At 47.3% G+C, this 14730-nt stretch overlaps 1 protein-coding gene across 2 annotated transcripts in view; it reads right to left on the reverse strand.

Annotated features, from left to right (window-relative positions):
- CAPZB (capping actin protein of muscle Z-line subunit beta) overlaps window positions 1–9894 on the reverse strand; it is a 47889-nt gene extending 37995 nt beyond the window's left edge. Inside the window, exon 1 of one of the 2 annotated variants that reach the window (XM_048519135.1) lies at window positions 9628–9894. In XM_048519135.1, the coding sequence (XP_048375092.1) occupies window positions 9628–9630 (3 nt within the window). In that variant the 5' untranslated portion in view covers window positions 9631–9894. The remainder of the gene's footprint in view (window positions 1–9627) is intronic. The other variant, XM_048519134.1, reaches the window with a different exon arrangement.
- Between the last annotated feature and the right edge of the window lie 4836 nt (window positions 9895–14730).

A 14730-nucleotide genomic window follows, 5' to 3' on the forward strand; every position in this document is an offset into this window, starting at 1 on the left:
TGGCATTTTATTGTACAGGTGAGCCCTTGGAACATATCACAGCAGAAGGACTGGGGATGGCGGCCAGGTGACCAAGTTATTAGGTAGATAAAGAGCTGGGGGGAAATGCTGCTTCCTCTCTGAGGACGTAGGCACGCTCTGCCTCACATGACAAACACCCCAGTTCTACACAAAAGAAGTTAAAAACTGTATTTAGTAATGCAAAAATGGCAGGCAGCCTGCAGGAACCAGGATATCTTAGCAGCTTCTGAGGAAGGAGGCAGGAAGAAGGCGGCAGCAGCAGCCATGTGTCAGTCGGTACAGGGCACACAAGAAGCAGAACACAGCAAGAGTTATGCCGATGCCACAATTACCCAGAAGCATGGCTGCTCAGTATGTATTGCTACCATACATGAGCTCCTGCATGCACAGTCTCTAAAAACACAACCTAATTGGCCCACAAAAAGGAATACTTTGTGTGTAGAGCCGATCTCCCAACAGACATGAAACTGGAAGCCATTCCACACAAGGGAGTACTCTTGAAATCAGAATACGATCCAAGAATGGAACCAGTGTTATTTCTCCCCACTACCACCTCTAAACCAAACAATACAACAAAACACCCACTGAATTTCTAGTTTATATGTGTGGGACAGGTTCCGATTTGCAAATACCAGCAATGTTGACTTAAGAACACAATGAGGAAGCAAAGCCTGGGCCTCCTTACCTATTGGCCTGGGATCCTACAGATCTGCTTCTGAAGCACTCCCCAGCCACCGGCATGTGCAAGGCAAGCAAGGCAAGCTTAATTTTTTGGGGGAGGGGACAAGAAGAACAGCAGGACTAGCCCATAACAACGACTGCTCCTAGGAAACCGCCAAAAAGGTCATCACAGATTTCTTCATACTGACCCACCCTCCTGAGCACACAGAACCTTGAGCTATGTGGGATGTTTAACACAGTGATTCACGGGTCCTTGGGGTCACAGTGTTTTGCACACCCAAATCACCAGCACGCCTCACGCTGCTTATGATGAAGAGTCAAAGTCAGGGATGTATCTGCCAGAGAGACATGGGGGGGAGTCCAGAGGTGACCACAGAAGCCACCCGATTAGAGTCACATGGCGGGCACAAAATCGGTAATGTCGCCCCGCGTTACCTGGAAGGAACAGCTGTGTGTGGAGAAGTCTGCTGAGGAGCCCACTGGGGAAGCCCCCCCCCTCAGCGTAGAGGCTGACGAGCTCCCCAGCCTGGCTGCTCCCTCCTGCAGGGGTTGCTCCTCCTGCACAGGGTGGGCGGAGGCTCCTGCCAGGCCTGCCCAGAGACTGCACTGCTGCCCTCCCTCCACTGGCTGAGGAGTAAGTGAGGTGAAAATTTGTGAGCGGGGGGGGGCGATTAGGTCAGGTGGTGGTGCCCGGAGTATTTTTTTTTCCTCGATTCACGCGCCTCTGGTCAAAGCTCTTATGCAGACAGGGAATGGGACCTACCAAGCCACCTAAAGCAGCTAGAAAGGAGAGAGGGGAGAGGAACTAGTATGGGGACGGGAGGAAGCCCCCAGCTCTCCACGAGGGCTGCACAACTGGAGACTCCCCTCTTGATGCAAGCCTAGCTTAGCCAAACCTCATGGCTCCCTCACAGTTCTCTGCTCAGCTTTGGGCCCACAGGATCTTTTGCTTCACTGCTTTTCTCAACTTCCATTAAAAGCCAGGCCTGCAATTCCAACACACAACACATACACACAGGGCGCAGCAAGAGCAAACCACAAACCACAAAGTCCTCTGGATATCCAAAGTAGGAAGTATGGACCACTGCAAAAAAAATTAAGGTAGCCTTTCGGGAGATCACGTTCAATCCCAGGGACACCTTCAACTTTTTAAAAAATTACTATTTTAAAAAAGAATAGCAGACACCTTAGAGAGCTACTTAGAGAACTGAAGAGGTTTTATTCACAGTGCATTTTGATTACTCACAGGCTGCCTTCTAAACTGCTTAGAGGAAATATGGCTTGGAGAGTCAGCCTACCATGATAACTCAAACCAGGAACTGAGACACTGCCCAGCAAAACAGGAACTGTGATACAGCCCGACAAAATGAAAGGCATTTCAGAGGGCCCCTGAGGGTTCTGAGTTCATAGAATCAAAGAGTTGGAGAGGAGACCCCAAGGAGACCCAAGAGACCATCAAATTCAACCCCTGCCATGCAGGAACACACAATCAAAGCACTCCTGACAGATGGCCATCCAGCCTCTGTTTAAAAACCTCCAAAGAAGGAGACTCCACCACACTCCAAGGCAGCGAATTCCACTGTTGAACACCCAGAAGACATGGAGCAGCACATGGCTTCCAGGCATACTCAAGCTATGGGGCTTTTCACACTGTATCTCAAACCATTTCACAGTGTTTTCAAATACGACCGTCACTTCTCATGACCACTGCACAGCCCACACTACTACAGTTGTGCAGTAGTTCATCCCAGTGGTGGGATTCAAATAATTTAACAACGGGTTGCTTACAAGCACCATTTTAACAATTGGTTCTGCTGAAGTGGTGCGAACCTGCTGAATCCCACCACTGGTACATCCCTTCCCCAATACCTCAGCACCTTATCCACTACTCCAGGGGATGTCAAATTCGTGGCCCTCCAGATGTTCATGAACTACAATTCCCATCAGTCCCTCCCCAACCTTGTGAGCACTGGCCATGTACTGGCAAGGGGCTGTAGGGTGGGAGTGCTAGTTCATGAACATCTGGAGAGAGCATGAACTTGCAGTTGGCTGCACATGCCAACTCTAAGTGGTTGAAAGAAAACCCACCGCATGACTCCCTTGGCTCCATAAGAATCTCCCAGGGCACAGAATGCTTAGGTGTCCACCTGCGGAGAGCAGCAGCAAAACGCCCTGGTCCCCTGGGGCTACAGCTCCTAGCTCCTTTAATTGAAAGACCAGTTCCCACAGCATCATAAATAATTCCCAACAAGTCACTAGCTTACACAAACTAACAAGGCTGCTTCCTCTCACACCCTTGTTGACTGCCTGCAAATAGAAAAGCTGATTTTTTTTGTAAAGTTTCCTTCCGTGGCAGCCCAAAGGCTATCTTTACTTGGTTGCTGGCAAAAAGCCACAACAAATTAGTGCACCACGCATCAACTGGAGGAGTTTTCAAAGCCGGCCATATCAAGCCTCCTCAAGACTAAGATGTCAGATCCCTGGATCAGGACCCAATAAACACTCAGTTGGTTCAAGAATAAGAGTAGCTACTTTGAGCCCCACCCCAATTGGAGAGAAATCCCAGGAACAGGCAGGTGATCTTCTGCAAACCTTCCAAGGTGTTAGACCTGCTTTATCTGGGCTTATGGCTTGTGACTAGTAGACAACAGCTAGAGCCCAGTAGCACCTTAAAGGCCAACTACATTTCTGGCAGGGCCTGAGCTTTTGCGAGTCATAACTCAGTTCTCCAGATACACAGATACTTATGACTAAGCTACCTGTGGCAAGTAAGAACATTACAAGAGGAAAACTTTTTTTTAATGAGAAAGTAACTTCTTTCCCCCCTCCTATCTCATTATCAGTGCGCCACAGACAAAAAGTTGTTTTGCTTCTCAAAAATGGGCCATCTGCCTGCCTTCTGTGACATTTGAAGAGGAACTGTGTTGATCAGGAAATCAAGCGCAAAATTATTCCATTTCATGACCAGCAGTCACCATACAGCACACGGAAGTACAGAGGGCAGGCCTCTCTATGTGACGCATCCCATGACACCCCCTCTCTAAAACCCAGAGGCAGGCAGACAGTGTATGCAGCGGCTATCATGAGCTGTACTGATTCTTCCCCAGTGGAAACAGCCATCACAGCAAAACCGAAGTCACAAAGGAACACTTTCAGAGCAAAAATCCCACCATCTGGAGCTTCCACGACGGCTCCCCCACATGCAAAGGATTAAGCTACTGGGGAGTTATGGGGTTTCTGGGCTGTATGGCCGTGTTCCGGCAGCATTTTCTCTTGACATTTCACCTGCATCTGTGGCTGGCATCTTCAGAGGATCTTCAGGAGAAACACCACGAGAAAATGCTACTGGAACATAGCCATGTAGTCCAGAAACCGCACAACACCCCAGTGATTCCGGCCATGAAAGCCTTCGACAATAGATTAAGCTACTGTTCAGTTTAAAAAGTAGCACACCACTGCAGAAACTGGACAGCTGCAAAATGTTTTGAGGGGGCTGTGGTTCACTGGTGGAGCATCTGCTTGCCATGGAAGGACCCAGGTTCAATCCCCCGCATCTCCATTAAAAAGGATCAGGTAACAGATGATGTAAAAAAATCCCTCAACCTGAGACCCTGGAGAGCCACTGCCTATCTGGGGAGACCATACGGACTTCCAGTGGGCCAAAAAGTCAGATTTAGTGTACAGCAGCTTCATGTGTTTGTTGCTTCAAGCTGTGTGCACAGTGCCCCTTGATAAGACACAATTCCCTACTGTAGATCGTGGCCAGCATAGCGCCTGGAGGGTTCCATGTTAAATAGTTCCTTTCAGGCCAGGAGGCCACACGCAGCTCCGCCAGATGCCCTCCCCCCTCCCCTCCAGCTAGGAAGAAGTTTAGGAGGACTTCGGTTCAGGTAAGCATGCAGATGATCTCAGACTCAACCTCTAGAACAGCGGTTCTCAACCTGTGGGTCATGACCCCTTTCACAGGGGTCGCCTAAGACTCTCTGCATCAGTGTTCTCCATCTGTAAAATGGATAAATGTTAGGGTTGGGGGTCACCACAACATGAGGAACTGTATTAAAGGGTCACGGCATGAGAACCACTGCTCTAGCATCTCTATAGGAAGGATTCAGGTAGCTGGTACAAGGAAATGTCTTTGCAGGGGGTTGGATTTGATGGCCCTTGGAGTCTCTTCCAACTCTATGATTCTTTTTCCACTTGACAGCTGCAACCAGTCAGTGAACAACATGAAGCAAGACTCAGTACAAGGCAGCTTTGTGTATCTGAGCAGAGGCAAGGCCCAGCACCCACATGGCCCTTTCACACTCTTCATCCCTCTCGCCCAATCCTGAAGTCTTTCTGCTACACCAGGGGTAGGGAACCTGCGGCTCTCCAGATGTTCAGGAACTACAATTCCCATCAGCCCCTACCAGCATGGCCAATTGGCCATGCTGGTAAACTGATAAATATTATAAGCCTCCTCTTGACTGGGAAATGGACTCCGGCTCCACATGGAAGCCCCCTTCCTGTCTCTGCATGTGGGAGGGTGGAACTGAAACCCTTCTTTCCCGAGGCATGCAGCGCAAGGCCAGTAAGAACAGCCTCATATTTCACTGACAGGGAAATTCGCAAGCCCAGCATGGAGCCAGCAAGGTCTGTCCCCAACCTTGGTCACTCAGAGGTATGCTGCCCCCAAGGCATTCGGATTTGATGTCACCAGAGCCATCAGCTGGCGAGAAACTAAACCAGCATTCCTAAGCATGCTTAGCAGGGAGTAAGCCCTATGGAGTTCAGGGAGACTTAGTTCAGAGTAAACCTTTTCAGGATTACTTGGTTAGTTTCCTCCAGGCCCTTGATCCCATTCCTTTCCAAGCCTTCAGCAAGTGACTGTCTGAACTTGTGATATTAGTGATCCAGGAGTTTACCAACAAATCTAATAACTGGAGTTAGGAGATTTCACCCTCGTCTCTCCAAGAACCAGAGCAAAGTGCAAATCAAGGTTACACATCCACAGCAGACCAGGTCCCCTGTGTCTCTGCATGAGTTACTGCTCTGGGCATGCCTCCTCATTGGGAAGAGACAAATAACGATCCAAGAACAGCAGACACACCATAGCAGCCTTTCCTGAGAAATGGTGGCCCTGTCGCATCTCTGCACTGTTTCGCTTGGTTCACGCAAACATTCCAAACACAAAATGACACTGAACTACTCAGTCACAAGACTGCAGGCTTCAATTAAAGCTATCAACGCCAGAGCACAGCGATTGCCGGCACCTCTGGAACAGGCCGCTTAAGAATCACTGCTAGCTGTTTTATACACCTGACACTTTGCAAGCCTTGAAGACCAATCCCTTGTGTCATAGGTGTCAAACTCACGGCCCTCCAGATGTTATGGCCTACAGTTCCCATCATCCCCTGCCAGCATCATGGGAACTGTAGGCCATAACATCTGGGGGGCTGTGAGTTTGACACCTGTGCCTTGTGTCATCTTCAACACTGACAAATAGCAGTCTGGGGATTCTCTCAGGATCTCACTCTGTGGCAGAGGCCCAAGGAAGAATTGTAGCGCAAGGCTGGAGCCTTTCCTTGAAGCACCTCCCCGTTCCACTTCTGGTTCCACTGCTAAGTCAGCTGGGGAAGGGGGGCAGGAAAGGTCCCTGCCTCCTCCATAAGGAATCATTTCTACAGGCAAGTACAGTATCAGGCACTCTAAAAATAGACAAGTGTTACATTATACTGTATGCTTAGGTTTTACTGCCAGGCAACAAACACCATAATGCTCCTACTAGACAAGCATACCAGCCAGCTGCATGCCATGCCTGCGACTTGCCACGCTTGATGAGGAGGGGATTAAAAAGGCCCCGAAGGCTAGGGCTGCCGAACAAGCACCCAAGAGACTGCTATACACAGAGAAATAAGGTAACCTGAAGTTTGCAACAGCAGCCACTGCCTCTTAAGTTCTTAATAAAATGATAGCAATCTACTCAAATCACTCTAGAAAAAAGCACCTGCCCAATCTGAGTTGGAGCTTAATTGACACTTCCTTTGCTCAATTAACTTATCGTTCACGTGCAATCTTAAAACCAGCATTTTCTCATAATGTCAGGTGCAGAAAGACTAACCAGAGGGCATAAAAGGGAAACTGTGATAAGTAAGTCTTTAAAGGAAAAACCAGTTTGGTTTAAGGAGAAATATCAACCTCCTTTTTCTTCTCATAGATCAGTGGTGGTGAACCTATGGCACTCCAGATGTTCGTGGACTACAATTCCCATCAGCCCCTGCCAGCATGGTCAATTGGCCATGCTGCCAGGGGCTGATGGGAATTGTAGTCCATGAACATCTGGAGTGCCATAGGTTCACCACCACTGTCATAGATGGAGTGTGCAGAAGATAGCTTAATGCTTCAAACAGAAGTTTTTAAAAAACCTGAAGGCCTGCTCACACATTTATACGGACAGCCTTGCTCCTAAGACAACAAGTCCCATCCTGAAATTCTAGAATATGGCAGTTTCAGCCTCAGCTCAGGTATTGACATAGCTTTAATTGAAAGTCCGGCTCCTTTTAAGGCCGTCATTTTCCACATATCTGCAGAATAAAAAAATAGTTTACAATCAGAGCATCTCTACTTGCCTGTGCATACCAGAAGACCACAAACCTGAGTAAACACTATATCCCTGAAACTATACTTTTATGATTGAGAGGTATAGACTCAGAAAACTGACATGTGTAAGTATTCCCAGCTGCTATTGGAATCTATGCCACCCAACTCAAGAATGCATCAGAGATTCTATCCTACTCCATGCATGATTCTATCACACACCAGAGTACTGCCCAGCATTGGAAAAGAAACTGAAAGTCCCACACTTCACTGTTAGGTGTGAAATCATCCAGTTTTCACACTCTTGAGCTATAAGTGCATCAAGTGACACTTTCCTGGCTAATGAGAGTGTAATTATTTTGGGTATAACTCATCCCCCCACATTTGAGGGAAAGTTGAAGACATGTCTAGCTTTCCAGTAATCAGACCAAACAACATGTAACTGACTGAATTATTTTGAACGTCTCCCCATTATCTCTCGAAAACAGAAGGAATGTAAAGTTTAAGAGACAGATTAAGGAACAAGGCTATTGACGTATGGATGTGGGGGTCAGATAAATCTGGAAGATGATCTGACAAAACATGGGTAGCTACAAGTGAGAAGTGGGTGGAACGATTGTTGAAAAACTAATCAAATATAGACAACCAGGAAGAATTGTGATAAACTTAACCACACAGGTTCAGAAGGAAAAAGGCCATACCTGAGAGGCACATCACATACCTCACAATGGCCAGCATCTCCAGTTAAAAGGATCTCAAAGCTAGGAATGACAGGTGAAGCAGGATATATTGCGCTGCATGGATGAACGGCCTAACTCAAAGACAGTTTCATGTGTTCACACATGCAGCACATAGCTCAATTTAGGGCCCTCTCCTTCATTTCCACAATGCCAGTCTTGCAATCCAGCACTAGCTAAAGGAAAAGCACCCATTATGGGGGAGTTAACTTCAGAAATTCACAACTCAAATTGCACTCTGTCTTGTATATATGGATGAGTGACCTGGCAAGATATTTGGATTGGTCCACACAAGAGATCTAAAGCACACTACCTCAGCTTTCCAACGGATCTAGGACACAGGTACATACCTACATCACAACTACTTGGAGAACAGGAAAGATCTCACCACTAGCTGTGCACCAGAAGATGTGATCTGTGATACTGTCCTTCGAAAGTGCCAGCTTTCATCAAACCAACCACAAAACAAACGATTGTTTGCCTCACTACATGTCACTGCACACCAAAATCCCACAAGTAAGAGGAGACAGTGAAAGATGTCTAGTTGTCAGCTTAATGTCAGCTTGTCTTCAAGTGTCTAGGGCACAGGTGTCAAACCTGCAGCCCTCCAGATGTTCATGAACTACATTTCCCATCAGTCCTTGCCAGTATAACCAATGCTCATGTTGGGGGGGGGGACTGATGGGAATTGTAGGTCATGAACATCTGGAGGACCGCAAGTTTGACACCCCTGGTCTAGGGCACAAAACTCCCTTGGCCCACCAAGAACTATCTTCTTCAGGCAGTAAGCTGAACTCTTCTAGCCTGACAGTCACCTGAAATGACTACTTCTTTTGCTGAGATAATGCCGCTCACCTGCTTCACACTGTGCAACATTGGTCCTCCTCATTTTGTCTCAGAACATATTTGGTACCCATCATTCCCATTTTTCAAAGAACCTGCCAGGTAACTGGCTTGTGGTGGATGTCCCAAGCTGTATGGCCGCAGCCTGGTAGCTGTAGCTCCTAACATTTCTTCTGCAGCCGCACAGCCCGAAAAACCCACAAGAACTAGTTGGTTCCAGCCATGAAAGCGTTAGATGATACATACCCAGGTAACTGTTTCCCTGACACCACCTTGCAGCTCACCAAGAAGAAAAAGAGGCCCCTGCCCCAATGAGCTGACAGTCAGAACAAAAAACTCTTGAGCACCCCAGAATCTCCAGAGACCCCTTCCTCCTCCCTTGCTGCCCCTTCCTTTTCAGGAACGAACCCCAACCCCACCATTATCAGGCTTATGGAGGGCGGGGTGTGCAGCTTTCCCTCTTGCCAGCCACCCTCCCCACCCCCGCATTAACCCTTCTCCATCTTGTCCCTGAGCACGAAGGGAAGGAGGGCGAAGGGAGCTGTCCTGCTGAACGCCTCCCTGCCTGGAGAGAGCAGAATGTCAACTTGGGGGTGGGGATGAGGAGTCTGCCCCTTCCCACTCTCCCCCCTCCTCTTCCGTGAATCCGTTCACGAAGAGCCCCTCATAGCCCCCAGCCTCAACAAGGGGGGCCCCTCTCCCATTGAGGCAGCCCCCCCAGTCCCTGGGGGCGGAGCTTCCCCTTGACAGCCAGGCCCCTCCCCCTCACCATGTTGGCTAGGCGGGCCTGGGCTCTCTCGGGCGGCAGAGGCGGCGGCGCTCGGTCCCTCCGTCCGGCCTCTCTCAGCTCTGAGCCAGGCCGCAGCCTCCTCTTCCTCCTCTTCGCCTTCCTCCTCCTCTTCTTCCTCCTTTTTCCCCCACTTCCGCCGTTGCCAAGCAGTTGAACATCCGGGTCAGCCGCGCAGGCGCGCTCCTGGCCCCGCCCCTCCCCCCGCGACGCGTCCCGCCGGCCCTTCAGCCAATCAGCGCGCGGCTCGCCAGCCATCGCCAAGTATGGAGCGGGAGGCGCGCGCGAGGGAGGGGAAAGGGGCAGGGAGTGGGAGAGACCATTGCGTGAAGGGGCGGGGGTGGACGGCGGGGGGGAGAGAGAAGCGGAATCGCAGGAGTGGGACGGACCATTGCATGAAATGGGGGGGAGACGGAGCCACAGAACAGGGCAGAGGAGTGGGGAAGAGGAGGAAGGGAGGAGGAAGGGACCAAGGGGCGGGTCGAGGGGGGGATTCATGCACAGAGAAGAAGGAAGGAAATTTGTGTGTGACTGATAAGGCAATGCATGTATCCCATACAATGCATTATTGTATAATAAAAGCACTTTTGTAAAAGGAACCAGGCTATGAACCATGCCAGTCCGTTTGCTGCGTGTATTATTGTGGTGACACCGCTTTATTTTTTATAACTTCTGTAGTGCCATTTTCTGCACTATTGAATGTAATCGTCTCTGCTTCGCTGTAATCCTCGTTCTCCGACACAGTTTATTAGATGTCTGATTGCTCTGATTTGCATTGTGTAATCTGCCTTCCGTCTCAATGAGAAAGGCAGACTATAAATAGCAAAAATAAATAATACATTTTCAAGATATGCATATATTTGCATGGATGGATCACCATATGTAGTGTTGTCTCTATGCAAGTCTGTATACATTAAATATGGATTTATTGTATATACAGGCACAAATGTACACGCAGTGAGATCCTGGCAACAGAAAGCTAACTGCAGGGTAAAACATTCCATACACAACATTTGCGGAACTCCTTTTCCTTTTTCAGGGAGTTTTTCAGACATGCCAAAATATGATCCACTGCCTGCAATCTGGCATGGTCAGTTCCTCCACGCAACGCTCTGGGTTCTGCCTCAAAAGGTTCGAACTGGCCATGACTGAGAATAGAATGATCTCTCATGGTTCTGGCAAACAGCTTAATGAAAATGCTGCTTCAGTATGTGGCAATGGTAACAAAGGCAAAATTACCCCATATGTCCCAGCTCGGCCTCTGCATTCGGCAGAGGCCAATTTACTGGAGATCCCTGGCCCCTTGATGATGCGGCTGGCCTCCACTCGGGCCAGGGCCTTTACGGCTCTGGCCCCTGCCTGGTGGAACACTCTCCCTCCAACTGTCCGGGCCCTGCGGGACCTTGGCGACTTCTGCAGGGCCTGTAAGACCGAGTTGTTCCACTGGGCCTTTGGAGAAACCAGCCGCTGAGTGCCTCCCCCCCCCACCCCCGTTGGAATCCCAATATTAATGGGATCCATTATTAAGATCTATGAGTCCCTCATACCATTGGGACCATTCCCCCCTCCTGCTAAAGGGATTAGGTTCAGGTGGGACGCCATCTTGATATATTATAACTGCTGATTTTATTATGGATGCTTATAATGTTTTTATGTGATTTTATGTTGTACACCGTCCAGAGCCCGCCGGGGATTGGGCGGTATATCAAATTAAATAAATAAATAAATAAATAAATAAATAAATAAATAAATAAATAAATAAATTTCACACTGGGATTGTTATTTGTATATTTATTTAGTAAATTTAATATCCCGTCTTTTTGGGTTTGGGACAGCGTACACCATTCATAGACAATAAAGAGTAAAAAATGTAAACATTTATCCCAAACCGTGCACAGGCCTACAGATGAAGCTGCATCATCATAGATATAGTGACATTGAAATACTGGCTGTTTTATTCTCATGGTACTAGAATTCAAGGCACTCAGTTAACTGGCAATAATTCAGGACAGGCAAGAAGAAACTTCTTCATTCCACAGGTAAAATTGTGGAACTCACAGTGGCTGGAGAAATGCTCTTCACCCTAGAATTCACCCCAATATTTCAACCATTGGGACTTACCCTCTGTTTTGGAGTTGGAACTTGGGTGCAAACTTGGCAGAATAGAGGGAACTGGGGAGGAGACGTCAAATTACGAGCCCTTTAGGGCAGGGGGGTCCCAAGCTTTTTAAGTCTGCAGGTTTCTTTGGCATTTGGATACAGGATGGTGGGTGCAGCCACAAAATGGTTGCCTCAGCTTACCTTCATTCACACAGTGACTTGTGCTAAAATGGCAGATGCTGCCAAATGAACATTTTAAAAAGTCTGTACAGCCAAATCAAATCTCCAGTGGTCAGTCAGAAGCCTTGCTGGACAAAAGTGGCCCCAGGTACTTACTAAAAAAGGGGGCAGGCATCAGGAAAGGTGCCAGTGAGTGGGATGACATGCAGCTTATGTAACCCCCATGCCCAGAATGGGTTGGCCCAGAATGGGTTGACCCAGAAAGGGGTGGAGTCTGAAGGGAAGCAGAATGCTGCAGAACTCAGAGCTCTTTGGAGAAGACAAGGGTACCAGACTCGGACCTTGATTTCTATAAGCCCTTAACACCTTGTTAAGGGTTTTCTTTTGTGGTTGTAATGGGTGAGAGTTCTCCTGGAGACCTTCATCATGTTGCAACCTGTTCATCAAGCCCTTGGAGTCTTCAGGAGCCAGCCAACTTGCAAAGAAGATTTGGACTTGGCAATATCAGTAGACTGTAAATAGAAGGACTTGAAAATGCAACCTGAACAGGACCTTGAATTGTAACGTTAAATGTTGATGTTTTAAAAGTGTTAATTGTAAAGAAAAGTAAACCATTTCGTTGTTTAAATTTGGTTCTTTGCAACTCATTCCAGGTTCTGCCCCACAGAACCCACAGAAGGAGGTTACACTTACACACGCTAACAGTCTTTTACAAAACAGTTTGGTTGACCATCTCATAGGAAACTGGAAGTACTTTGAATAGAAAACGCAATTTCAAAATTATTTCCCAGCAAAAGAATAGCAGCGTTGGAACCAGTAACACTCTTTTTGATACTAATAGCACATAGAGCTTCATTAAGTTGGAACTGTAACAGGAACCACTTATCCCCGGGGAGATGGTTTTAGTTTTTCCATTGACATCACATCAAACAGGCGAGGCTGGAGAACTGCATTGATTTTAGCAGAATTTGTTTTGTGATAGCTGGTTCAAGGTTTCAAGCACCAGCAATATGTGTTCTGGTTATGGTTAGTGACATGCCTAGCTTTGTAATAGGCATGGGGGTGAGCAGATTTCCCCTCAGATGTTCCTCCATGGATTTGCTCTGACTCACACTTTTCTCTACCTCCTTTTCCTGTTTAATTTAGAGATATCTATAATTAATTTTGGAATTTTCGCATGACATGTATGTGCTCCTATTTGTTTACAATAGTCTGAGGCAGATCATCCTCTCTGCACATATTTGAGCCCTTTTGGGAGAAGCATGCATATATGCGTCAGCTCCCTGCACCTTTTCTGGGATATATGTGTGTAAAGTGCCATCAAGTTGTAGCTGACTTCTGGCAACCCCAGCTTTCAATGCAAATGGGAAGCAGAATTGGTTTGCCATTGACCTTCTCTACAGAGTCTTCCTTGGTGATCTCCCTTCAAAGTACTGAGCCTGTTTAGCTTCCTAGACTTGAGGAGATGGGTCTATATCATGGCACCTTCTCTCCCTTTTGATACATAACTTCACCTACTGATTTCTGCCCATCAGGCTGCTGGCAAAGGGATGACTGCAGACTTCATCATTTTCTCCATGTCTGCTGGCACCATTAGTTGTAGAAATAAAAACTCTGAATGGTGGGATGGGTGCATCTCTTAAACTATCTGTAAGCTCATGAATGTGAATCTAAAGTTGTCTCAGTTAAGACCTCTGAGACCTTTTTTGGATTGCTGTTTTTTTTTAAATTAGAACAGATGTGTTTATTGATGTTACCTAATGTTTTTGACAGATGCTGAACACATGAAACCGTCTTCTACTGAGTCAGACCCTTGCTCAAGATCAATATTTCCTGCTCTGACTGGCAGCCGTTTTCTGAGGTAGAGGTCTCTCCCCTTTACATATGACTCGATCCTTTTAACTAGGTATGGCAGGGACTGAACCGTGGGTCTTTTGCATGCAAAACACATGTTGTACCACTGAGCCATAGCCCCTCCCAAGTTGGTAAGGACAGATGTTTGAGTTGGAAAAGCAGAATAGCTACCCTGTTTCCCCTAGTATAAGACATCCCCGAAAAATAAGACATAGTAGAGGTTTTGCTGAAGTGCGAAAGATAAGGCATCCCCTGAAAGTAAGACATAGCAAAGTTTTTGTTTGGAAGCATGCCCGACGAACAGAACACAGAAAAATAAGACATCCCCTGAAAATAAGACATAGCGCATCTTTGGGAGCAAAAATTAATATAAGACACTGTCTTATATTCGGGGAAACACGGTATTACTGCAATCAATAAATGAAACACATACAGATTTATGTCAGCCAGGGCATGAAACAGATACTACTGCAATTTTGAATGACCTCTGAGAGTGGAGAGGGAGGGCATCGGCTGCCTTTGTGTATTCAAAGCCAGGAAAGCTCTTTTAATGATTTGTCGGTCCACACTGCATCCTTTTAAAACATATTCTTTTGAACAAATTCCGAGTTCAAGGGAAGGATGTTTTCCTTTATGGCCCGGAGATGAGCGTGGAGGGGGTCTCGATTTGCTCTTAAGAGGTATAAAAGGACGGAACAGCTGCTTTGCATTTTTGCCCCAAATATTTGCATTGCATACACCAGCCAAAAAATGTTTGCTCTTCCAGAACATGGTTTGAAATGAGGACCAGCTGCTTGCTCTTGAATGTTTATTGCAGGGCATGTTGGAAGAGGACATGTTTGTTAGCATGGAAAGCGGCTGGAGCAAAAACCTGCTGTGTGGCTTTTAAAACACCATAAGAGCCCTGCAGGGTCAGACAAAGGACCCATATAAGCCAGCATCTTGTTTCCT

The sequence above is a fragment of the Sphaerodactylus townsendi genome, linkage group LG16 (assembly GCF_021028975.2).
Source record: "Sphaerodactylus townsendi isolate TG3544 linkage group LG16, MPM_Stown_v2.3, whole genome shotgun sequence".
NCBI classification, from domain to species: Eukaryota; Metazoa; Chordata; class Lepidosauria; order Squamata; family Sphaerodactylidae; genus Sphaerodactylus; species Sphaerodactylus townsendi.